Below are 24,569 nucleotides of genomic sequence, written 5' to 3' on the forward strand. Positions count from 1 at the left end.
ACGGATGCAGCCAGAGCAATTTTTCTGAGGCCACTGGCAAATCACGCTGTTTGCCAGGTGTGTCTCGCCGAAGCCAGCTTTGTGCTGCCCTCCCCACCTTGATCCATCAGAAATGCGGTTGTGTCAATGGCTTCTGCTACAATGCAGAATACAGAGCTGTTTCAGTGACGGGCATGGTAAGAGCTTCCAGAGGCTGGAGCAGTCACACACACACATTCGTGCTCACACTCATACAGCTTGTGGACTGGACATGTGGGCAATGTACCCTACGGCTCACAGAGTTCACTGTAGGTGGATGCTGGAGATAAGAACTGAATCATCAACAGGAACTAGGGAGGAATCTCACGTTTATTGAGCACCTGTTCAAGGCGGGCATGTCACATACACAATGTGACCGATTTCAGAGACGGGACCCTGGAGACACATTTCCCAGATCTGCTCAGTGCCCTGGCCATCTGCCCACCATTAGGAAAACACAAGGGAGAAGCTGTGAGTCCCCTTTATTTTGCAATCAACATGGTTAAAATCAACACAAGGAACCTGGAGTCCTAGCTCCAGTGGCAAAGCAAAGAACACCCAGGGGCTGCTGCTTCAACACCAGGTTCCGGCCTGAGGCCCTGATGCAGGATCCCGGAAAGCCAGTGTTGAGCCTCGCGATGTCACTTCCCACCTGCAAGCTTGGAACACGAGGTCATGGGCCCCCTGGGGGCTGGCTCTGCTCCATGCATGTACATCCCACCAGGAGGCCAGAACATTCTTCACATCTCTGAGTTTCTTCTTCTGCTTCATTTCCCTCTCCTGGGAAGTGGCGATTTTTGGATTGTTTCTCCCTGGGCAACCTTGAAACACAACTCAGAATGGAAGCTCACTGGTTCTGTTGCTTAGTTTCCTTTTGGAGAAAGAGGTAAACATGGCAAGCATGTGGCCAGGGTTTCATAGCACCAAGGGTTTCCTTACAGCTGGCAGCTATGCCTCAGCTGGGGGCCATCAGAGGAACCAAGACACAATCTCTCGCCCCACAGATCAAGTCTTCCCAGCTTCAGAGGAGAGGGGAAAATCTCACAAAGCATCAGCATACCAAATAATAATTAATAATATTAATCTGACCGACCGGCAGCATCTGTTGGTTTTTAATAATTTCGAAGTCTTTCAGTCTCTCTCAAGAAAACAAAAATAAATGATATAGGAAAAGAAACACCCAGCTCAAATGCTTTAAGGCCTCTGGCTTTCCATTGGGCTCTGAGTTCAAGTTTCACAAATCTGCCACCGTCTCTGGCATTCTGGAATCTTCTAAGGGCCCTTCACATTACCAGGTCGGGCAGCGAGGCTGGCAAAGTAGGCACACTGGGAGGGGTCACACTGGCCAGGGGGGCCAGGTGGACCCGGGGGGCCAGGATGTCCAGCTGGTCCTGTCTCCCCTTGAGGGCCAGGAATCCCAGGGAGTCCATCTTTAGCATACCCAGGTTCACCTGGTTGACCTGGCAAATGAGCAAGAGAAACAAAGAAACAAAAGATGGGTTAAGTTCCCCTGGGAGCCTCACTCCCGCTTCTCCCATCCAGTGTGAACTCGGGAATGAGAACACCTTCAGGGACAGCATACCCCTGGTGTGGGAGCTCCGCCCCGAGGGGCTGGGGTGGTCCATGGGGGCACCCTAATTAACACAAGGGAAGGGGCTGCCTCAACCATTTGAAGGAGGACTGTGGTCCAGGTACCAATGAAGAGAAATAAACGTAGGTGGGAACATAGTCTCCACTTAAAGCCGGGTGAGAAACAGAAATGTGTAAGAACACAGTTCTAGAAGGTGTATTTGAATGCAGAAACACCAAGTTCTGAGCACCAACCACTGGCCCCACTGCACACGAACTTGGATACCTCGTGATGTTTCATTACCCAGCGCCCAGCCACTCCCAGGTTTTCTGTATTTCTCTGCTTTATCTTCATGTTAAATTGAAACCCCATACTTCATTTACTTATTCTGCAAAATCATGGCCAAAAGTAACATCCAGAATGTAACTGACCAACACTTACTAGCCCAAAATGTAGACCCAGAAAATACAACCTGTAGACAACCCATTCCTCCAAGTATTAAACATCTATTATAGGTAATCAATTGATCTCCCTGTTTGGCTTTGGGAACTGGGAAGCTCAGCGCTAAGTTTTGTGGTTCATTCTAGTAGTGATATTCTTAACAGAAAACCTATAAAATATACAAAAACTTTCCCTTTAAAAAGATCTTTAGATAGTTCGTGACTTCTATTAGTGCTTTGCTAACAGTCATTTAGTGTAAGCCCAATTTTGAGACCAGCAGTTAATTTGCTTCTTCAGCTGGGAACTACCGAAGTGTGGTCATTATCTCAATTTCACATCGGTACAATTATTTCTTGCTTCTAAATGACTTGTGTGCTGCCTTTTTATCTTTACTAGAAATTACCTTATTAAAAAATTCTTAATATTATAAGCAGTTTGGGAGTAGGCCTGTTGTAAAAAAATATATATTACAATATATTTCTAATTCTTTAAATAATACAAGTCCACAGAATATTTGGAAAATCAGGAAGGCATTAAAATGTGGACACTTCAGAAAGTTTATGGAAAAATAAATGGTAACTTTATTTCGGTGCAAAATGTTTGAAATGCATGCAGTTATTTTTACGATATGCCTTTTCCACAAGGCCCTCCTGTCCTTTAAGTTATCCACAGGCTCAATTGTCTGGAATCTTGAGTGAGGTGGAGTTCCTGCCACCTTGGAGTGCGAGTATGGCTGTGCACTAGAGCTCTTCAGTACAGCCAGGGAATGGCCAGTTTTCCAAGTCCCCTCAGCCCCAGGACGGCAGAGCACCCAGCCCCTTGGCCAGCATTCCCCCACGAATACGCAGAGGAATACTAAGAGGATATTAACAGGGGTGTGGTGAAAGGAGGAAGGTCTCACGTTCAAGTGAGTTTGGAAGATGCTGCGTTGGACACATAAGTGGCATTTTTTACACCATGCTTCTTGGCACTTTAAGACACTAACGTGCGCTAGAAGTGTCTGGAAAGGGACACGGGCTCCAGCTTGGCTATTCAGCCCCACCTCAGTGTTCTGTGTCGTTTTTCCAGGATCTTTTCTCAAGATGTTCTTTTTCAATCGACACAGAATGACTGCACCTGTGGATGGGGTGCTACTGCAGTCCCGTGTGCTGAGCTGTCCTGCCAAGTCCTCAGACACCTGTCATTTCCCTGTGTAGGGAATATTCAAAATCCTTCCTTTTAGTTGATTTGAAATATGCAATGAACCATTGGGATTTTGAATTTATGGAATATACTTTAAGAACCCATGAAATCCATTGCAGTTTTTTTGTTGTTGTTAGTAAGCCCAGGAACAAGGATTCTAAAAAGTTAATAAAAACAAGCAAGTTCATTCAGGAGCATGTTGTTCAGTCTCCATGTGTTTGCATACTTTCTGGGGTTTCCTGAGTTGCTAATTTCCAGCTTCATCCCGCTGTGGTCTGAGAAGCTGCATGGTATGATTCTAATTCTTTTAAATTTGCTGAGACTTGCTTTATGGCCTAGTATGTGATCATCATTTTAAAAAAATCATCTATTATTTTTCACTTTATGTTTCTGTGTGGGAGCAAACTGTTGAAATCCTTACTTAAGGTATACTAAGCTGATCTTCTGTATATTAAGATAATCGAAAATGAATCTTGATGTGAATGGAAGGGGAGAGGGAGTGGGAAAGGGGAGGGTTGTGGGTGGGAGGGACGGTATGGGGGGGGAAGCCATTGTAACCCATGAGTCGTACTTTGGAAATTTATATTCATTAAATAAAAGATAAAAAAAAAAAAACAAGCAAGTTATCTCTCTGTCAGCTGAACCTCATCCACTCTTCCTGTCCATTCTTGGGTTCTGTGTGGCCATGAGCCTGAGTGCTGCTATGGACTCCTCATGTCTACGTTATTCATACCTGGGATTCCAGGGGGTCCCATCTCGCCTCGGAGGCCAACTCCAGGTGCACCTGGGTCACCTTTAGCTCCTCGCTCACCTGATGAGAGAAAAATACACCAGTAGTGGTGGAGGCCCACGGTGGGGGCAGACTCAGGGCGCTCCAGTCAGCAGGAGGTGCAGGTGCAACCCCATACTGCCATACCTGCCCATGCAAAGCCCTCTTGCTGCTACAGGCTAACCCATGCTGTATGCCTGATTCTGTCTCACACATTCACTCATTTATACGCTCCTCAGAAATACACACACTGGAACACCACAGTAAGTCGACATCCCCTCCTAAATACAGGCTCAAGTACATATGTTCACATGTAAGCCTTTATTCAAGTTCTCATCTACTAAGTGCATGCACACATAAACACAGCCACACATGCATCCACCCCACAGACTCAAACACAGGTCACCAAATTCACATGCCCACATTCGGTCCCCTATACAACCTAAGCCCACATGCAGTGCCTTGCACATGTCTACTCATCCCTGTGTGCACAAGCGTTTGCCCTGGGACTTTATTTGCTACCTAGTTCCTTCTTGACAAATTCAACAGCCTACTATGGACATAGAATGATAAACAAGGCAAAGTTCTAGTCCCAAGAAGCAAAAAAAAAAAAAAAAACAAAACAAAACAAAACAAAACAAAACAAAAAACTAAGCTAGTTGAAACAACACAAAGAGCATCTGAATGAGACAATGCAATTAAGTACCCTGAGAAATTAAAAAAAAAAAAATTCAGACATTCCGAGGAGAAGGTCATTCCCTCTCAGAATATTTGAGGTCATATATGAGTGAAATCATTCATATTTAAAGTACTCAATTCTCTGTCCTTAATGTGTTGTCCAATGTGAATTAATGCTATAACTAGTACTGAAACAGTATTTTACACTTTATGTTCTGTGTGGGTGCAAACTGATGAAATCTTTAATATATACTAAATCGATCTTCTGTATATAAAGATAATCGCAAATGAATCCTGATGTGAATGCAATGAGAGAGGGAGCAGGAGATGGGAGGGTTGTGGGTGGGAGAGAAGTTATGGGGGGGGGAGCCATTGTAATCCATAAACTGTACTTTGGAAATTTATATTTACTAAATAAAAGTTAAAGTACTCAATTCTTTAATCACTTTTTGCTCTGTCATTTCTAAAAAAAATCTGTTTGGATCAGATATTTTCTTTTGTGATCCAAATTGAAATGTGGCTAGCTTGTGGGGACTTTAGACCGTTCATTTTTATTGTCAGAATTATGACATTTGGTCAGTATTCTGCCACAGTCTGATGTCTTCCATGCAGAGTGCTTTCTTATTGACGTTTGTTTCATATATTTTATTGAATGAATGAATATGGGCAGGAGTCAGGTGCACAAATTTAACTTAAAGTCTTTCCAGTAAGATACAATGTGGGAATGAATGAAGAAGGATTTAATAAGGAAATACGAGATCAGCAGAGGAAGACGTTAGGGGCACCCCATCTAACTCCCAGTGGCCAAATTACACCACACATCCTCCCCACACTCCAAAAATGCCTAATCCTCATCAGAAAGGAGGGAGTTATTACTGTGCAGAATTCAGCTTCAGGGCCCTCCTCTCCTCCACGCCTGCCTGCCTGCAGTGAGCGTGCTGAACTGCTGGACACCAGGGGCTGTGAGACGTGGGACAGGCTCCACCCTCTGGAGGACAGACCTACTGGTATCCAGGGCTCTGGTGTCCAAATGGGTCACTGCCTGACAGCTGGACAGTTTGCAGCCATTTTTAGCTGCAGTTGAAAGCCACTTCATCCGATTTTAAGGCTCCCATTTAATCTCCATTTGCCTGGAGATTAACTGTCTTATCCCTCAGTTAGTTCCAAACCTGGTAGAAGAAGCAAGCCACATGCATTACCCCCAAAACCAGGGCAGTGAAGATGGAGCGAGAACAAGGAGGCAGCCTTCCCAGAAGCGACATAATTCACAAAACTGATGAGTAGCAAAACCTCTCATGCATATGAAACAATCACACAATGCCCAGATCCAGGGTGTTACCAGGCTGCGGGGAAGACAAGTGCAATGAACAATGCACTGTGCTCGGCTGGGAGGGTGTACCTCACAGCGCTTGTGTGGCCTGCAAAGCCCACGTCCTCCACTCTCGACTCACCTTTGGGACCTATTGGTCCAGAGGGTCCTTCCAGACCCCCCTGGCCCGGCCTGCCTGGCTCGCCCACGGGGCCTGCCCGGCCTGGAAGCCCATCCTTTCCTGGGGGCCCCGGAGGCCCGGGTCTGCCTTGAGATGACTTCATGTGTGCTGGGGGCATCTGGGCCAGCAGGTAGGCAAGCTTGGCTGTGGAGGAGGAACAGAGACATTGCATGAAGAAGGGGTGGCAGGCCAGAGCACAGCAGTGACTCACTGCAAAGCTAGGCACAGCGAGGACAGCGAGGGCACTGCAGGACAGGGCAGGACACAGGGGCCACTCACTGGGGACCGACACTGCCCCTGGAGCGAGGCTGCTGGGTGGGGGTGCCAGGGTAGCCACCCCTAGCTGTGAGCCTCTTGACCTCTCCCAGCGCTGGCCCTTCTGTGTAAAAATGGAGATGATGAAAGGACACCTGCGGTGCCGCGTCAGTGTGTGGACGGAATAGGAAGAGAACGCGCGCCCGGCACTTGCAAGCACCTGGTCGGTGCTGGCTGCCAGCACAGCAGCAGTTGCTGCTCCGATTGTTGGCTGATGCAGCTGAGGCCGCTGGGGTTAAGTGGTGCACACAGAGCTGTGTGGTGCCTGTTGCTGCTCTGTAAACGGCTGGCCGGCTATCATGGCCATTCAAGACCGTGCCACATCAGGCCGGCGCCGCGGCTCGCTAGGCTAACCCTCCACCTTGCGGTGCCGGCACACGGGGTTCTAGTCCCAGTCGGGGCGCCGGATTCTGTCCTGGTTGCCCCTCTTCCAGGCCAGCTCTCTGCTGTGGCCAGGGAGTGCAGTGGAGGATGGCCCAAGTGCTTGGGCCCTGCACCCCATGGGAGACCAGGAGAAGCACCTGGCTCCTGCCATCGGATCAGCGCGGTGCGCTGGCCGCAGCGCGCCAGCCGCAGCGGCCATTGGAGGGTGAACCAACGGCAAGGGAAGACCTTTCTCTCTGTCTCTCTCTCTCTCATTGTCCACTCTGCCTGTCAAAAAAAAAAAAAAAAAAAAAAAAAAAAGACCGTGCCACATCTAAGATGATTGACTCGTAGAATTGATTACGAAAGCCAAGGTCCGGATGCTGGCTCTGAACACTTCCCTACTGGGCAGGGTATACAGTGCCCACCTGATGGCCACCAAGTGCTGGTCTTATTTTCCATATAGTCGCAGATCATCCAGTCCATGTGTGCCATCTTGGGAGTAGTGTGACTGAGGTCAGAGAGGCCGGGAGGCCACCAAGGCCCTTAGCATTTCAAAACCAAGGGAGAGTCACGACCTGCTGACTGCCTGGCCATGTCCCATCACAGCCCCTGCCTCCCGCTGCCCTCACAAGGTGGCAGGGGGGCATGAGACCTAATCTCTGACCTGGGAAATCTGAGCAACGTCTCTGAACTTCCTCATCTTTCAAGGAGAGCCAATGCTTCCCCTTCAAAGGACGGTGCTCCATCCACACCTGTCCACACGGGTCTCAGCCCTGCTCCTGGGCTGGCAGCAACCCAGGGCACAGGCCATTGCCAGCACTGCTAAATCCAGCACCCAGAAGTGGGATTCAGGGATCTCCATGCCCCAGTCTTAGGACCTGACCGTCCAGCGATCCCCATAGTGCTGGCCTTTGTTTTCTTCCTTCCATCAACCCCTCTTCCCCCGATTGGTGGTCTTTATTCTCCGTGTGCAGGGATGGTGCCATGTTCACCTGCATGCTCCATGAGGGCAGGGCAGGGTCATCACACCCAGCACAGAGTCTGGCACCTGGCAGGTGCAAAATAACCGAGATGTGACCCCCGAGAATAAATACGCACCTCTCCCCACTGTGCCTGGAAGGAGCTATGGGAACCTCTCGTGCCTGCAGCAAGGCCCTCTGTGGCTTTCTTCTCTTGCGGTGCAGAGGGAACGGGAATGGCAACAGAGTATGGGGGTGAGAAGCAGGGATTCTGGGAGCAGAGCCTGGCCACAGCCTCCCGGCTCCGCAGCCTCGGGCAGTCACTCAGCATCTCTGCTCCTAACAAGCTCTGCCTCCAAAGCTTGGGCAGCATCTCCCCTGTGTTAACAGGCAGGTGCTGGCCGCAGGAGCAGTTACTATAGCTGTCTTACCTTTCTCACTCCCTGAGCATCTGCCACGCCAGCGCACGCCAGACCTGGGGCTGTAACAGTCTGATACAGGGAATTAAAGGGAGCTAGCACTGCGGCATAGTGGGTAAAACTACCACCTGTGATGCCAGCATCCCCTACGGGCACCAGGTCGATCCTGGCTGCTCCTCGTCCAATCCAGCTTCCTACTATTACACCTGGGGAAGCAGAGGATGGCGGCCCAAGTCCTTGGGCCCCTGCAACCATGTGGGAGACCTGGAGGGAGCTCCTAGATCAGCCTGGCCCAGTCCATGCTGTTGTGGCTATTTAGGGAGTGAACCAGTGGATGGAAGACCCCTTTCTGTCTCCTTCCCTGTCTCTGCAACTTTGCCTTTCAAAATTTAAAAAAAAAAACAAACAAAACTCCACCTCCTGGGAGGAACTACTTTGGGGACTTTACACCTGTTTCAAAGGTCTGGAATCTCAATCCATCGTCCAGGGCCTGCTCCCTGAACTGACTCAGGTGTCTTCATCTCTCATGTCATCTGTGCCACTTTCAACCACAGAGCTTGGCTCGCTGTACTGAAACTGTCCTGCCTGTCCCCCATCTATCTCCTCTCCCACACCATGAGCTCAGGGCACAGTGTCGGGGGGGGGTGGGGCACTGCAGACCTCCCCAAACTATGTATCCATCAGATAAATGTCCATACAGAATAAACAGTGGATCCCAGCAGAGCTGACTTCCTATAGGGCACTCCCTTTGCCAGAGGCCATCAAGCAGAAGCTGGAGGGGGTCTGTGTGTCTGAGGCTCATCCACCACATCTGAGATGCCCACACCCATGGCCCAAGTACCCGCGAGTGACAGGGCCGCCTCCCGGGCTCCTGCCTGCAAGGCGGAGTGCAGCCCAGCTACTCACTTTCCAGCTGCTTCCCGAGCTCCTCCTGAATGAGCCGCCGCAGGCTGTCCAGGGAGGGAGACTCCCCCTAGGAGGGAGGGAGCGCGGCATTAGTGATCTTCCCAGGAACTCCTGCCATCCATGACACCCAAGGGGTCACAAAACCAGGGAGCTCACGGCAATACACACATGAGGAAGCCCTGCTTCCCAGTCCAGTCCTGGCCACATCTGTGCACCCTCTCCTGGGCCACTGCTGCCCTTCCCTGCACACATGTCCAGCTCTTTCGTGGTGTTCCTCTCTCACACAAACCACTGTGCCCATGACTTCTATCCACACCTTCTCCCCAGAGCTGGGCCCAGGAGGTCTGGCCCTAATGTCATCTTGCCAAATTCCCACCCACTTCTCAGTGACAGGTGACAGCTGCCTCCTGCCTGAGACCATGTCTGATTCCCTGTGTCCAGCTACTACGGGCCCCTCTGGATCCCAGGGTCTGGCTTCCTCTGTTCCAATGGAACCTGGGGCTTGATTCTCAGAGCTGACAAGTTGTTTGTTCAGACATGCAAAGTGCAGTCTCCAAGCTCATGCAGGGGCATGGGAGTCTTAGAAGATTCTAGAGGGGCAGTTATGCCCCACCAGGCTCATCCCTCCCTTCTGAGTCCATCAGGGCCATGCCCAGCCCCTACAGGGACAGGCCCATCTCTGTCGTCACCACAGCCGGCCAGGGTCCAGGCATGGACCATATCCACTTCGTTGCTTTTTCTTTCTGGCCAAGAATCTTATGACATTGCCAGAATTTCCATCACTACCCAGGGCGGCAGGGCTGGGAGAACTCGGCAGAGGTCCAGTGGCCTTTGACAGCACCCTAAGATCTCCAGCCACCCCTCCCAAACACACACACACATGCGCGTCTGAGAGACCCTGGCTGCCTGATCTCTATGAGGTAGATGGAACTCAGGCTGACCACTGCCATCACAAGGTGACAGAACCACGGAGTGCCACAGCTGGCAGGAATGTGGATGCCCAGTGAGGGGGCAGGGAGGCACCTGGGCCTGCCAATTGCCCCCTCCGGCACGTGAACTGGGGAGTTGGCCTCCATCTTTCACGGCCAGCGTGATCCTGTGTTACAAAGCCATGTGAAAGTTCTGCCGCTCACATGTGCAAAAAGAAAAATAAACACGACTGGATACAAGTCTCTCTCTTTACGTTCAGGGAAATAGAGATGCAGAGGGAAAACCCTAGTAGCCCAGGGAGGCGGGAGGAAGTGCAGTGATGCCAGGGATCAAGCAGAGGGGGTCCATCCGGCAGCAAAGCTCAGACACTGAGAGCTGGAGCCTTCATCACCCTCCGTGCAGGGCCAGGGGTGGAGCAGCTCTACGGCCAACTGAGCGAGGGCCCGAGGACTCGGCCGCACAGCGACCGGGGTGGAACGGGTCAGGGACTGTTTCTGCACACCTCCCAGGCCGTGCACCGGATTCCATTCATCTTCACGCCAACAGGAAGACGTTTCCCTTCTTGCAGACAAGGAAGAGCAGGCGTGGAGAGAGTCACATGGCCAGGAAAGATGGAGTTTGTACCCTGGACCCTCTGAAGGTCATACACTTCCCCGGCCTCCCCTCGGGCTTGGAGTTACCCCATGTCTGGAGCAACCATCGGTATCCTTACCCTCAGCCCTGGAAATCCTGGCTGGCCCGGGGGTCCTGGAGGCCCCACTGGCCCGCTCTCTCCAGGCGGTCCTTGTGGGCCCATCAGGCCTGTGTGGCCTTTGTGGCCTGGGGTTCCAGGGTCCCCAGGCTGGCCCTTCCCACCTGGGGCTCCTTTGTCCCCTTTGATCCCAGGATCTCCCTAGAGGAGGAAAGAAGTGTTAGTGAGTTTCAAGGCCAGCAGGTGCAGCCCAGGCAGAGGGGGCTGGTTCTGCTGAGGGAGGGAGGCCCTTCCCTGTCTCCTGCCTCCCTCTGGAGGGGAGGCTGCAGTCCTAGCTGTCCCACGTGTGTGACTTGTGGTGAGAGGGCCCCAGAATCTCCATGTCCTCCTCTGGATTGTGTCCATGGAGGCATCGGGGCCCAGGAGAGAAAGCCACCTGCCCACGGCCACACAGCAACTGTACAGGACCACACAGGCACTTTGATTTCCATACCCCAAGGCCAACCTGCACCCCAGGAGTGCAGCTCCTCTGAGACAACAGTCCTGGCCCGGTCTTGCTCTCTGTCCAGCTGGAAGGACAGGGCACTCCCCCACAGGCTGCCACAGCTCCCTCCTCTCTGCTCCCCTGAGTCCACAAAAAAGGGTTCTCACAGTCAAAGATATCCCCTGTAGCCCCAACCCAGAGATCGAAGGGCTGCATCAATGACCTGGGAACCAGGAACACCCCAGGCGAGGGAGTCCTGGCCCCTGCCTAGTGGTGCTGCTGTGTGTCTGACCAGCAACTCCCAACTGTCGGTGGGTCTGAAAATATGGTGGCCACAGCAGGGACCCCTGGGTGTGATGGGATTCTCTTGGTGGGAGGGAGCAGAGAATAGGAGCAGGAGGGTCGCTGCAAATGTGGCCTGGCTGTGGCCTGTGCAGCTGCCAAATCATCCTGAGACACGTGCTGCAGGGAGAAGGCAGCAAGACTGTGGGCAAAGCGAGACCTCAGGGTGGGGGAGGAGGCAGAAGCAGGCCGCATGCTGCTCTCCGCAAAGATGAACAGCAGAGGAGCCGGGATGGGCCCTGGGGGAGGTGGTCCGAGTGCTGAGACAGAAGGGACACTCATTGGTTTGCAATTTCACTGTTCAACCACGTCCTTGTACTGCTTCTAATGTTTCCACATTAGTTTAGCCGGATCCAGGAAGTCACTTCAGTTTTTCCAAGTAGGATGCATTTCAGGGCGACGTTGCAATCCCTACCGGCGATCCTGGGTACAGGCGTGGATAGAGGCCCTGACCTGGCCACACAGGTGCACTGCAGCCATTCTGCTCATTAAACATCTCACCGCACTCTGGGGCGCGCATGTGGCCCATATTTCAGATACTCCCAGGAGAACAAAGGAATGGGGAATCCAACAGCTCCCTGGCAATGCTCCGTGAAACCACTTAACGGAGAGAGGGAAGCTCTCCGTGTATCGATTAGGTATTAGGAAAGACAGTCTAATTTGTGGTCTGAATTCCCTGGCTCCCAGCCCAAACCCCAGCAACAGCTCCCATGAGTGCCTGGCCCTGTCACTCAGGGACACAGCCTGGGAGAGGAGAGGGAGTCTGCTCTCCCTCTCTTCTCTCCCTGTCCAACTTGCAAGGGAAGCTGAGAGAACCTCTTTGCAGGACTATGGTACACAACTGGGGTGGGGGTTGGGGGTGGAACAGAGAGAGGACAGCAGCCAGTGTGTGGAACCGCCCCCCCCCCCCCACCCCGTGCTGTTTCCTCTGCACACAAACAAGACTTCCCCGCTGTTGATTTTTGGAGAAATGAAATGTAAAGAAAGGCTTTCAGAGTGTGGTGCCAAGGCGACTCATTACAGGCAAATCTGTTCCCTTGTCACCTCCAGCGACAAATCTGGCTCCCGGCAAATCGGCACTTTGGGAGCAGAGCACAGGCTTTCGCACTCGGGGAGAACGGGATCTGTCAAAGTCGCCAACACTTGTCTTTGAATTTGCAAGTATGACAATTTAACGCCTTCAAATAACCAAAGGAAGAGAATTAACAAGGCTGACTACAACAATATCGGGGTGGGGGTGACCTCGCACTGCGGGGCTCAGGGCATTCCAGGGGGGTAGCGGGGACTAGCAGCTGCCATCCAAGATGCACTGTGTACTGCCTGCCTTGCACAAGCACCGGTTTCAATGTTCCCAGCCACCATGAGGAGTCACATTTGATGTGCTCCACATACACCCTCACATACCCTTTCTCCTCGGGGTCCTGGGTCTCCCGGCTTCCCTGGGGCACCCTGCAATGAGACCAAGGCAGAGGTCATTCCCCCAGGCCGACCTGCACTGGCATCGCTGCCTTCCTCAGCTCTTTGACACAACCTGTGTGCCTGTGTGCTGAGGACAAGGGATCCTGGAGACGCGGGCTTCCTACAAGCCCCCTTCTGGTTTGTCTGAATGTCGGAAGGATCGGTGCACGTCCTCTTCTCCCCGTGCCTCTGACCACTGCCCACTCTCGACCAAGGGCACCAGGCTATGGTTGGGTCCCTCTGGATGCCTCCACCTCACTCAGGACAAACCCCGTGCATCTTAGCATGCTCAGGGCTCCTGTGAGAATCAGGCTTTGAAAAGCTCTCACCACCTCTGCTGCCCTCGACTCAACTCCGGCCAAAGCAAGTCACTTAAGGGCCCCAACCTCCCAAGCAGACAGCACACAGTTCTGCTTTCTCATGGCCACCATCCTTCCTGTGCCTGTAGCATGCTCCTCACTTCTTGAGATAACCAACTGCCCCTGGCCTTAGGACTCTCTTCTGGGAAGCCTTCCCTGGCTGGCCAGCATTTTGGAAGCCACCTCTCCAGTATCTCCCAGCCCATTTCTTAGAAGTTGCATCAGGACAAGGGAAATGGCTCTGTAGGGCCCGCTACTGAGACGCCACCCACCCTCCTGGCCTCTGTTCCACCCTCCCCTCCACCTGGAAGTTTCCTTCCTCCCTCTCTGCCCCAGCCCCTCTCCACCTGCTCTGCAAAGCTTTGGCCTGTCCACAGACATGGTCACTCCCCTGCCAGCTGACACTTCTTCCCCGACATGTGGTGGCAGGATGTGCCTGCTTTCCCCTTGGACTATGAGCACTTGGAAAGCACGGTCTGTGGACTCCCCGCTTCCCACTGTGCCCCCATGCTGCTCTGCATGGGGCAGGTGTTCAAAAGACAGCACTGCAGGGCTTGACGCTGGGGGAGCAAGTTCAGCCCAGGAGCTCATGTCCTCTCTCCTGGATGGACGAGCCTATGTTCACTCATGAGATGGAACAACTCCGGAGCTCTGTGGACTTGGCCGAGGCTGTCCTCTGGCCCCAGAAACATACGTTGGCCCCTTCACACGGGTCAGAAAAGGGAAGACCTCGGAGGCTACTGTGCCTGGGCTTTATTCTCTATGCAGTGGAAAATCTGAGCAAATTTTAGCAGGCAGCAGCCCAACCACAACATGTGGGGTCGATGCACCCTGGGTCCAGTGAGCAGGAGGACGCAGTGACCATCCAGTGAGTGAGTGATACGCCCAGTGGGTGCGAAGTCAGAGTGGACAGGGCTTGTTGATGGACTGGTGCTGAAGAAACGCATCCACACAGCACGCCTGCACTGGCTGCATAACTTGTAGGGCTCTTTGCAAAATTAAAATGTGGGCTCCTCGCTTACAAGGCATTAAATATTCCAGGACAACAAAGGCAGAGCAATGAGCAAACGTAAAGACTGTCCAAGTCCAGGGCCCCAAGAGACTGCACAGGTTTCCCATCCATGAAGACGGCCTCACAGCTCTCACAGGAAGGGCTGGCTGGTGAGGGGAGAGGAGCTGTGATACTTGCCTCCTTGCCTGGAACTCCTTTCTCTCCCGCCTCTCCCTGTGAACAGAAGAGAACTCATTGGCTCTGCAGCAGCTGCACACTGTAAGTAGCTGAACCACACTCACAGGCGACATCCTCACTCAAGCCATGGACCAGCCCAGACAGCAATGGACCGGCCAGCTGACCCCGGGCATTCCAAGCATGGCGCTCTCACCAGCCGCACAGAGGTGGGCACAGAATGGTCAGAGTGGAAAAGGGAAGCACGGGTTCTGGTCTCTGTGCCAGCGGGCTAGGTGTGATGACGTGGATTTTACAACGTGGCCATCTGGGGTAGGGAGGCCTCTGAGACGCAGGCTTGTGGTGTATGGAATAAGACCCCAGTGAGACACTGGGTTCTAAGGACAAACTGTGATTCCTCCCCCTCTTGGCTCTCACTCTCCATCTTGGACAACATCCTCACAATCTCTTTCCTTAAGCTCTGTGTGCCTCAGTTTCTTTATCTGTAAGATGGGAGTAACAGTCTGCTTCCTAGCGGTGCCCTGAGATTTAAACGCATTAGCATTTGTAAAGTGCTCAGAATGGCAAGGGGCATGTAGCAGGGCGGGACGACCCTGCTGCTCTTATCAAGCTGAGGAGCAACCCTGGCAATGCCTTGAGATGAACGGGTGCCTGGCTGCTCGGTGGCAGCCACAGGGTTAACCATGGGGTGGAGAAGGGGACTTCGGCTTTTTTAAAACAAATCACTTATTTGAGAAGTAGAGGAACAGGACAGCTATACAAAGAAAGAAAGGGATATCTCCCATCTAATGCTTTACTCCAAATGCTTAAAACCACCCCGGGCTAGAGGCTGAAGCCAGGAACCAGGAACTCAATCCTAGTCTCCAATATGAGTGACAGGGACCCACGTACCTGAACCATTCTGCCCTTCCAGGAAGCTAGAGTCAGACCAGACCCAGAGACTCTGGTGTGGGGTGTGGGCATCTGAACTGCCGAGCCAAATACCTGCCCCAAGACTTTGGCCTTTATAGGGGAGCAACCGAGCGCATATACCCAAGCAAAGACGGCTGGAGAGAGTCGTGCAAGCTAGGGCAGCATGTTAGAGTAGTGAAGAAGGGGCTACCGCCTGGCATGGGATGGCCTTGGCTGGCAGTGGAGGTACCCGGAGGGGTCAGAATTCCACTGGCAGGGGCCAGATGGGAACAAGGGTGAGCTCTTCTCCCTGGGGGGTTACAGACGGCCCTCGTTCGTGGGTCAACAGTCGAAGGTGTGCGCTGGATCGTGCAGAAGGCATCACGGCCTACATTTGGAAGTGTCTGAATCCCTCCGCATCCGTCTACTCCCGGTCCAGCACAGCTCTCCCCAGGGCTTCTCTCTGCCTCAAGTCTTCAAGCCAGGAGACCCAGACTCGGGTACCAGCTGGAGGGCAAATTTCCCAGGTGGCCTCGAATAGACCACCTTCAGGTTCCCACCGTATAGCCCAGACTTGCTTGCCTTTAAAGCGATTGCCAAGGGCCCTTGGAGACCTAGGATCCTCGTCACTACCATCCCACCACAAACACCATCACAATCAATCGGGTCCGCTGGCACCTGCCATGGGCCGGCACCACTGTGCCTCCCTTTATTTGAACTGTCTCACTGAGGCCTCCGAGGCACATCCTGCTGTTACCCCTGAGTAAGGAGGCAGCCAAGGCACAGAGTTACAGACTTTCCTAAGGCCTCATGGCTGGGGCTGCGCACCTCACACAGGTGCAACCTCTGAGCCTCCCTCTGTGTCCTAAATCGTGATGCACTTCAACCCCACACCAGATCATTATCTCCCATGCCAGTGGACCCGAGGACATGGGAGGTGGCAGAGGAGGTGCCGCATGTGCAAGCTACACCTGGGGCCAGACCTCATGTTCCCCCATCCCGCCCCCTGCCCCCTGCCCCAGCCCTGCTGTTCTCCTTACTGGAGGCCCACGGGGACCCAGGAAGCCAGGAAGGCCCGGGCTTCCGTTTTCTCCTTTGCTTCCTTTCTGGCCCTGTGAAGGGAAAACAGGGAATTAGTCTGTCAAGTGTCAACAGGCAGATTCATAACTCTGACCACTCTGAGCTCCAGAGGCCCGACATGGTCACAGAACAGAGGAACACAAGACCCCTCTCCCATCAGGGAGAGGAATGACCCGACAGCACTGCTGTGGGCAAGGGAGGAAGACTGGCCATGTCCTGAGCTTCAACAAGTTATGAAAAATGCATATTATGAAAAAACTAGTGGATTTTAAAGTTTTGCACCAAAATAAACTTACCTTTTAACTCTGTTTTCTACAAACTATGGTTCCTTCAAAACTGAGATGGGCACTTCCTCCCCCAAGGCTGCCAAGGCTCATGCTGGGTAGGGTCACTCTTTGGGAATCTTCCTGGGAAGCCACCATGGGCGGGCCAGCTCTTCTGGGGCCAGTGGTGTACTGAGTACTGGATGCAGCCTCATGGATCAATCCCACCCCACCTGCTCTGTCTCATCAGCAGCTACACCCCACGTCATGGCTCTTTGGATAGTGAGGTCCTTAACACAGAGGGAAATGGTCTCCATGAGGATAACCAAGGGCCCATGTCCCTGGAACTTTGGTTTTCCCAACTGGGGTGAGCTGGCCACCTTGCTTTTCCCAATGCCAAGTTCACCAACCAGAATGGGTAGGCCCAGTGCAATTGTGGCTAACTCAGCACCCCTTGCAGATGGCCTTCTGAAAAGAACCACACTCCTAGCAACTGGAATGATGAGAAGTCTGGGCTGGGGGATGCAGATTAGTGGCCAGGCTTTGCCCCGTTCAACCCTGGAACTCAAAAGAGTCCTCTTCCTCACCGCATCTGCTATCAGCCAAGCCTGAACCCCAAACCCCCAATCCTCTCTCCAGTGACCAGGGCACTGCTGCCATCATAGCACCCCCTTCTGTCACTGACCACTGATGCTGCTTGCTGTCCTCACCCCTGACCCCACGTCTGTCTCTGGTTTCACACCTGGCCTGTCATCTCAGGTGGGCACGGCTGCTCTGCCTGACCCTGTCCTCCCACCCTGCAACACATCCGACTCCTACTGTGCAGCCTTCGGAGGGGACTTCAGAAAGTTCATGGAAACTGGAATTAAAAGAATGAGCTTTCCTTGGTGCAAAATGTTTTCATAATATTTGAAAACGAATTTGTGAAAAAGTACAATTTCAACATTGGTGTTGCACCAAAATAAGCCCATGCTTTTATTTTTCCATGAACTTTTTGAAGTAGCCTGGTATTACAGGTTTGTTTCAGCTCTGACAGAAAAGAGTGCCCAGGGCATAACGAGTGCTTTAAGCCTTCAGGGGAGGTGGCTCCCTGGATCCTCTTGCCTTCCGCCCGTTTATCCCACTCAATACCTCCAGGGACAGGCCAGACAGCTTGTGCTGCCAGCCTCCGTGCTCGGCCTGGGCCTGCCCTGATGACATCACCACAGCCCCGGACACTTACAGGGCTTCCTGGAGGGCCGGGGTCTCCTGGAGAGCCAGGCGATCCATTCTTACCCTGGAGGAAGAAACAGAAATGGGAATTCAGCCAGGACTCCTTGCAGGGCACTGCAGGGCAGGACTCCCTGTCATGGCACTGCAGGGCGGGACTCCCTGCCGGGGCACTGCAGGGCGGGACTCCCTGTCATGGCACTGCAGGGCGGGACTCCCTGTCGGGGCACTGCAGGGCAGGAGAGCAGAACAAGGAGCTTCCCGGCCGTGGCAGGCCTGGCATCACGCAGAGTCTGTTGCTCATGCCAGTGTGACGCTGGGCAAACCACTGCATCTCAGGATGTTTCTCAACTTGTAGAAGGCACTTGTAATACTTGATCGTAATAGTATTCATAACATTGTTAGGGAATTAAATGAGTCCACAGCCCTAAAAATGCCTGGACCAGGGACTGGTTTCCATGACACAGTAGGCAATCATGACTACATTCATTCATTCATCCATTCATTCACTCACCTTTCAACTCCAGTGCTGGGTGAGGGAACAAGTATCTAACATAACCCAACCTACACCGATGGCTCAGTCATGGCTGCCTTCTCGGCTTGGGAAGCAAGTCCCCTGCTTCTCTCCCTGTGCCCCCTCACTAGGGGCACTGCCACTTCCCTATGTAGTAAATGAAATCGCCGAGGCACAGAGAAGCAAAGCAGCCTGTGCAGAGCTAGAGTTACAGAGAAGTTCCGTTCACTCCCAATCTGGGGTTGACGCTCCTGATCCTAACATCCTCTGAGTGTTTTGGGTTCATTCATAGTTTTAAGATTTATTTATTTACTTGGAAGTCAGAGTTACACAGAGAGAAGGAGAGGCAAAAAGAGAGAGAGAGGTCCTCCATCTGCTGGTTTACTCCCCAGATGGCTGCAACAGCTGGAGCTGCCCCGATCTGAAGCCAGGAGCTTCTTCCGGGTTTCCCACAAGGGTGCAGGGGCCCAAGGACTTGGGCCGTCTTCTACTGCTTTCCCAAGCCATAGCAGAGAGCTTGATCGGAAGTGGAGCAGCCAGGATTCAAACCAGCGCCCATATGGGATGCCAGCACTGCAGGCGGTGGCTTTACCCACTATGCCACAGAGCAGGCCCCATCCATAGTTCTGACAATTGCATTTACCCAGTAAGATCCTTGAAGTAATAATCAGAAAACTTCGAGATGCACCTAACGTACTGCCTTTCAGGATCAGTCTGATTCCTACTGAGCCTAAAATTCACATGACACTTCCCCAGGATGAGCCCCCATGTTCCCATGGGTACTGAGCCTTCACCGGATTCTTTCCTGCCAAGAGTAACCTAAAGGCAGGGCCCGTGCCTTGCTCTTCTCTTCACACCCCCGGCATCCAGGCACACGGGGGCTCTCGTCTCCTCTGGATGCTCTGGCGTATCCTCGGCCCTCTGCATTCACCCTGCCCGATCTGCGGAGTGTGTGGAGCGCCGGCTCCGGTCAGGAGTAGCTGAGCAAGATCGGAGCTTCCTGCCCCTTGTTGAAGGGTGTCTCCTGCATTTAATCCCTCGCTGCTCTCATGACATGCAAGCATCAGCAGCATTTTTTAAATGAGGAAGCTGAAATGGAGCAATGCCAAATAAGCAACCTGCCTGAGAGGAGGGAGGTGGGAGAGCCAAGATCTGAACTTACACAGCACTCAGCCCACCCTCTCCTGCTCTGCCCCTCACCAAGGATGTGACTAGGGGTGAGTGATTTAAAAAAAAAAAAAGGCTGTCTGGCACCTACAAAGTGCCTGTGTGACCGCAGGTGATTCCTGGGGCCTCATCTCGCCAGATCCTCCCGGGAGCCGTGCAGGGTACATGTCTTTATCCATGTCACAGAAGAGGAAACGGGCGCACAGAGCATGCAGGACCAGCCTGGGGCTGTGGGACAACCAAGGGCTGCATGGGAGCAGCGCGCTGGTCTTCGTCAACCGCCTCCCATGTTCAGCCTTGCAGGGAGTACTGCTTCGCTCCGCCCACCCACCCATCTGTGTCCCTCTAAAAATACACACTTGGGCACATCCCTATGGAAATCGCATCTCTCCTCCTCCTCTGCTCCTGTATTTGTAGGGAGCAGAGAGGCCAGGACACAGTGGCACATGGCACCAAAACAGACTGCAGCAGGTGGGCGGCTCAGGCCACTACTGAGGCTGGGACCCGGTGCCTTCCCCGGCCATGGAGCTGCTCTTCCTGCCCCAATCTTCGAGCCCTTTGGTTTCTGTGTGGCTCAGGTACACAGGCCACAGCCCCCTGCCCAATTGGACAGAGCTCCGTAGCCCTAAGCTGCTTGTTTCCAGATGGCCTTCTTGGCAAGGAAATCTGACACACACAGGCCCAGGGCAGGTGCTTTAGCTGCAGACTCGAGCCAGCCCACTAGAGTCCAAGCCCAGCTCTGCTACTTCCTTGCTGTGTGGTTCCATGTCTCCTCTGGAAATACACACAACCCCAGCACCTGGCTCTCAGGATTTGGAGAGAACACAATGTATCAGTTATACAAATGCAGCCAATAGTCCCCAACTGTTTGAGCCCACCGGCTATGAGAGGATCTCCACGTTCACTATTCCTACCTCTGTGTGACTGTTGATTTTGAAAATGTATTTAAATTTTTAAAACTGTTCGAGAGGCAGAGGGAAAGGGTGAGCTTCCATCTACTGATTTACTCCCCAAATGCCTATAGTGGCCCACACTGGGCAGGGCAGGAGATGGAAACTCAATGCAGGTCTCCCACATGGGTGGCAGGAGCGGAGACATGATATAAAATCTGGGTACTCCGCTCTGGGATTTGAACTTCTCACTGGGCACCTTAACCTCTAGTCAAATGCCCACCCACTTCTATTTTTAATTGACATTGTAATTACATTGTACATGCTATTGCACATATTGATGGGTACAGTACTGTGTCATTTCAATAACCGTGTGGTGATTAGATCGGGCTAATCAATATATCTATCACTGCAGGCATTTCCCATTTCTTTGTGTTGAGAACATTCAAAAACCTCCCTGCTAGCTAATTTGAAATAGACAATTAAGTGTTGTCAGCCACTGTTCTCCTACTGTGCTACCAACTGTATCCTTCCACCTGCTAACCAGGAGAGGTGAAGAAACTCCCCCAGCTCCCAGGATGGCTGAGGACAGTCAGGCACCAAAGCCACAGGGCTTACTCCAAGGTGGGTTGTCGAAGCCCCACAGCAGAGCAGGAGGGCCCAGCCCCTGCCACTCTACACAGGGTCCCCCACTCTCGGCACCAATCCTTTCTTAGTTGATGTTTTAGACACTTTATGCTAATCACTGGGTGATTCTAACACTGCTGTCAAACCATACACATACGTTCGTGTCAGTGTACCATGAGCGGCACCTTTCAACACCCTAAGAACCAGCTCCTGCACCCCCTGAGAATGCCGGCCCCAGGAAGCCTAGCCTGGGTGTTAGTGCTCTTGAGTGGTGGGGGTGGGGCAGTTTTATGGGGATAATGTGGCTTCACCTGATGAGGTTGAAAAGGTGTGGCATTCAATTCATGTGGCCTGCCTCCACAGGGCACATGGCAGTGCCCAGTGTGGGCTGGCAAACGCCTTATGTAGGGTCCCAGTGTCCTGGGTTCGAATCCCTCCTACAACTCTTACTGGCTGTGTAGCCTTGACTTGTGAGGACAATGTATCTAGGGCTTATGCACCTGTTTGTTCTACTACTCATTCAGAAAAAAATAGACACAAGCATATACAAAACCATACCAGATATGCCAGTTGCAACTGGTAAAGTGCTGAGTAAAAGTATCTATTCTGTTTATAGCCTTGCAGGTGTTCTGGAACATTCTAAAAGGTGCATAAAATGTTAACAGTGATACGCTCTGCAGTGTGGGATGGGGTGGTGGTGAGGAGGAAATTTTTCTTACGGTGTTGTACATTCAGTTCTGTGTGGCCCCTTCTACCACCAGTGTGGACCACGTTCGGGATGCTAGACACAGCAGCCTCTCAGCAGCGGGCTCTGGGATTAAGCCAGGCCACACCTGCTTTCCCCTACGCTCTAGGCACCTTAATGCCTATCGTCCACCTCTCTCGGGCTGCTCTTAGAAGGAGTTTCCTAGGTACATGAACAGGCAAGGATAATATCCAGAATATTTGTCAACTACACAGAGTGTCAGGAGTTGACTCGTGTCCCCTTCAATATCCATACATTGAAATCGTAACGTGCATTGCCACAGACTGGGGCCTTATTGGCTATTTCCCTGCTAATGCATGTGAAAAAGCAAAGGAAAATGACCCAAGTGCTTGGGTCCCTGCCTCCCATGTAGGGAGACCTGATGGAGTTCCTGGCTCCTGGCTTTGGCTTGGCCTATCCCCTGCCACTGTGGCCATTTGGGGAGTGAACCAGCAGATGAAAGATTATCCTTCTCTCTCTCTCCACCCCCACATACCCCTTTCAAATAAATGACTTAAAGAATGGGACCTTATTTGGAAATGGGGTCTTTATAGATGCAATCAGCTAAGATGAGCTCATACAGCAGCAGGGTGGGCCCTAACTCAACAAAGCTGGTATCCTTATTACAAGGGGTGGGACACTTAGGGACAGAAATGAACCCAGGGAGACACCATGTGCAGGTGAAGGCAGATACAGGCCAAGGCTGGCCTGCAGCCCCGGGAGCTGGGGAGCACACAGGGCAGTCTCCCTGGCAGCCTCAGAAGGCAGCAGCTCTGCTGACAGCTTCATCCACACTCCTGCCATTCAGGCCACTTCATCTCTGGCTGTTGTCTCGGTGGACCTGGGACACTGCTGCGCAGAGCCAGGACCAGCCCTTTGCATGGCCCAAAGCCAGAGCAGGCCCCACGAGGAGGTCCTCCAGGCCCTGCTGGGTGACAATGTCTAGATTGCAAGTGGATGGCCCCAGGGGACAGCCTGGCAGTGGTGGCCCTTTGCTGACCAGGAGGACAAAGTGCCATTCTTTAACAATGCAGATGGCTGAGCCAGGCAGACCAACCCCGCATCACCGTGGAAAAAGCCCCAGAGAATCAGTCTCTGAGCAAAACTCACCGGTAGGCCTCTCAGTCCTTGGGGACCCTGTGGCCCAATGGGTCCAGTATCACCCTGGAACAGACAGAGAGGGGCAGTGTGATAACACGGTCATGGGCACAGCTTCTAACATGTACCAAATTTCACCACATGACCCGAAAGAGAGGAAAATGGACCGTAAAACTTTCAAAGTGAATTGTCAGCTGTCCTGAATCCAGGCAAACTCCTTTCGGGAGCTGAGGAAGTTCCCGGAAGCTCTGGTTTTGCACCCCTGCATTTATTTGCTGGCTTATGCACATTCTGCCCAGATTCGCAGGGACCCCTGGCAGCTCCATGTGGAACCGAGAGAAGCGACCAGAGAAGAGACGCGCTCTTGAAGAGAGATGCTTCTTCCGACTCTCTGGCCAGTACCCCAGAGCTGCACTGGCCTGAGTCGTCACGTGCCACAGTGCACAACACCCTCCAGTTTGCACAGTCTTTCTGGAACACTCACGGAATAGGTTGGGCCCGACCATGGAATGGGTGAACAAACAGAAGCTGGGACATGCTTCGACAACCAGTGGGCTGGAAAACATGCTCAAAAATGGATTTTTAAAATGAAAAGCATCAGAAGGCAGAGAAGGTGGGCAAGAGAGCATCGTCCATCATCCTGCATCCAGGCTGGACGCTGGCTGCTGGGGAGCTGACTCAGCCCCACTCTGCCGGGGGGCTCCTGACATCACAAAGTGGAGTGAGGGCAGCAGGCTCCACCAGGATCTTCACACTGCCCTTCAGCAGCGGGAGGGGTCTTTGGGGCTATGCTGGGGATGGGCTCTGCATTTAGCCGTGGGGACAGGGGGACGCTCCACACTCAGGATTGGTTTCTAAAACAGAATCAATGCTAAAAAGACACATGTGGACGAGACAGGATTTCTCTCGTGATCCCTCCCAGCAGGGAGAGCAGATCCTGCAAAAGCCAATGTGCTCTGGCTGTATCAAGAGTCACCAGGGAGAAACCCACCTCGCAAGTGTCCAGCAGGCCACTCCTGACAGATACAAAGACTGGGCAGAGGGCCATGTGGGACCTCAGGCCCCTAGTGCCCAAGTTGTAGACCAGGAGCACACACCCAGGAGGCCAAGCTGCAGCCTCACATGATGGGCATCCCTGCAGGACACCACTCCAAGCTGGTTCTCCAGGAGCCGGCACATCTGGGAGATTGACTCCCTGTGTGACCACGTGCAAGTTCTTAACATCTCTGGATCTGCACAGTAGGGCTAAGAACTCTACTTGCCCCATCTAGGTCCCAAGACAAACAAGAGCAGGAGCTGTAGGAACTGTATGAAGTGCAATGTCACGAAGCAGGGGTGGCGGTGGGTGCGTGATTGATTTCGGCACTGAGAAGGTGGAGAAATGACCCAGGAGGGACACCGGCCTCTCAAGTCTGCTAAGGCCCGATCCCAGCAAATCATGGTTGAGATAGAAAAGCCTCCTGACCACTGCAGGGTCCAGACACTGACCCCAGGCAGAAAGCCATTCTGTGCTGTCCCTGTG

At 52.7% G+C, this 24,569-nt stretch overlaps 1 protein-coding gene across 1 annotated transcript in view; it reads right to left on the reverse strand.

Moving 5' to 3' along the window:
* Positions 1–330: 330 nt before the first annotated feature.
* COL22A1 (collagen type XXII alpha 1 chain) overlaps positions 331–24,569 on the reverse strand; it is a 268,939-nt gene continuing 244,700 nt past the window's right edge. The window contains exons 55-64 of the mRNA XM_051844068.3: positions 23,060–23,113; positions 18,020–18,073; positions 16,495–16,566; positions 14,567–14,602; positions 12,965–13,009; positions 10,756–10,935; positions 9,114–9,180; positions 6,110–6,292; positions 3,945–4,022; positions 331–1,478 (exon numbers count right to left, since the gene is read on the reverse strand). Of these exons, the coding sequence (XP_051700028.3) occupies positions 1,291–1,478; positions 3,945–4,022; positions 6,110–6,292; positions 9,114–9,180; positions 10,756–10,935; positions 12,965–13,009; positions 14,567–14,602; positions 16,495–16,566; positions 18,020–18,073; positions 23,060–23,113 (957 nt within the window). The 3' untranslated portion in view covers positions 331–1,290. The remainder of the gene's footprint in view (positions 1,479–3,944; positions 4,023–6,109; positions 6,293–9,113; positions 9,181–10,755; positions 10,936–12,964; positions 13,010–14,566; positions 14,603–16,494; positions 16,567–18,019; positions 18,074–23,059; positions 23,114–24,569) is intronic.

The sequence above is a fragment of the Oryctolagus cuniculus genome, chromosome 6 (assembly GCF_051225735.1).
Source record: "Oryctolagus cuniculus isolate XC-2025 breed Fujian yellow rabbit chromosome 6, ASM5122573v1, whole genome shotgun sequence".
NCBI classification, from domain to species: domain Eukaryota; kingdom Metazoa; phylum Chordata; class Mammalia; order Lagomorpha; family Leporidae; genus Oryctolagus; species Oryctolagus cuniculus.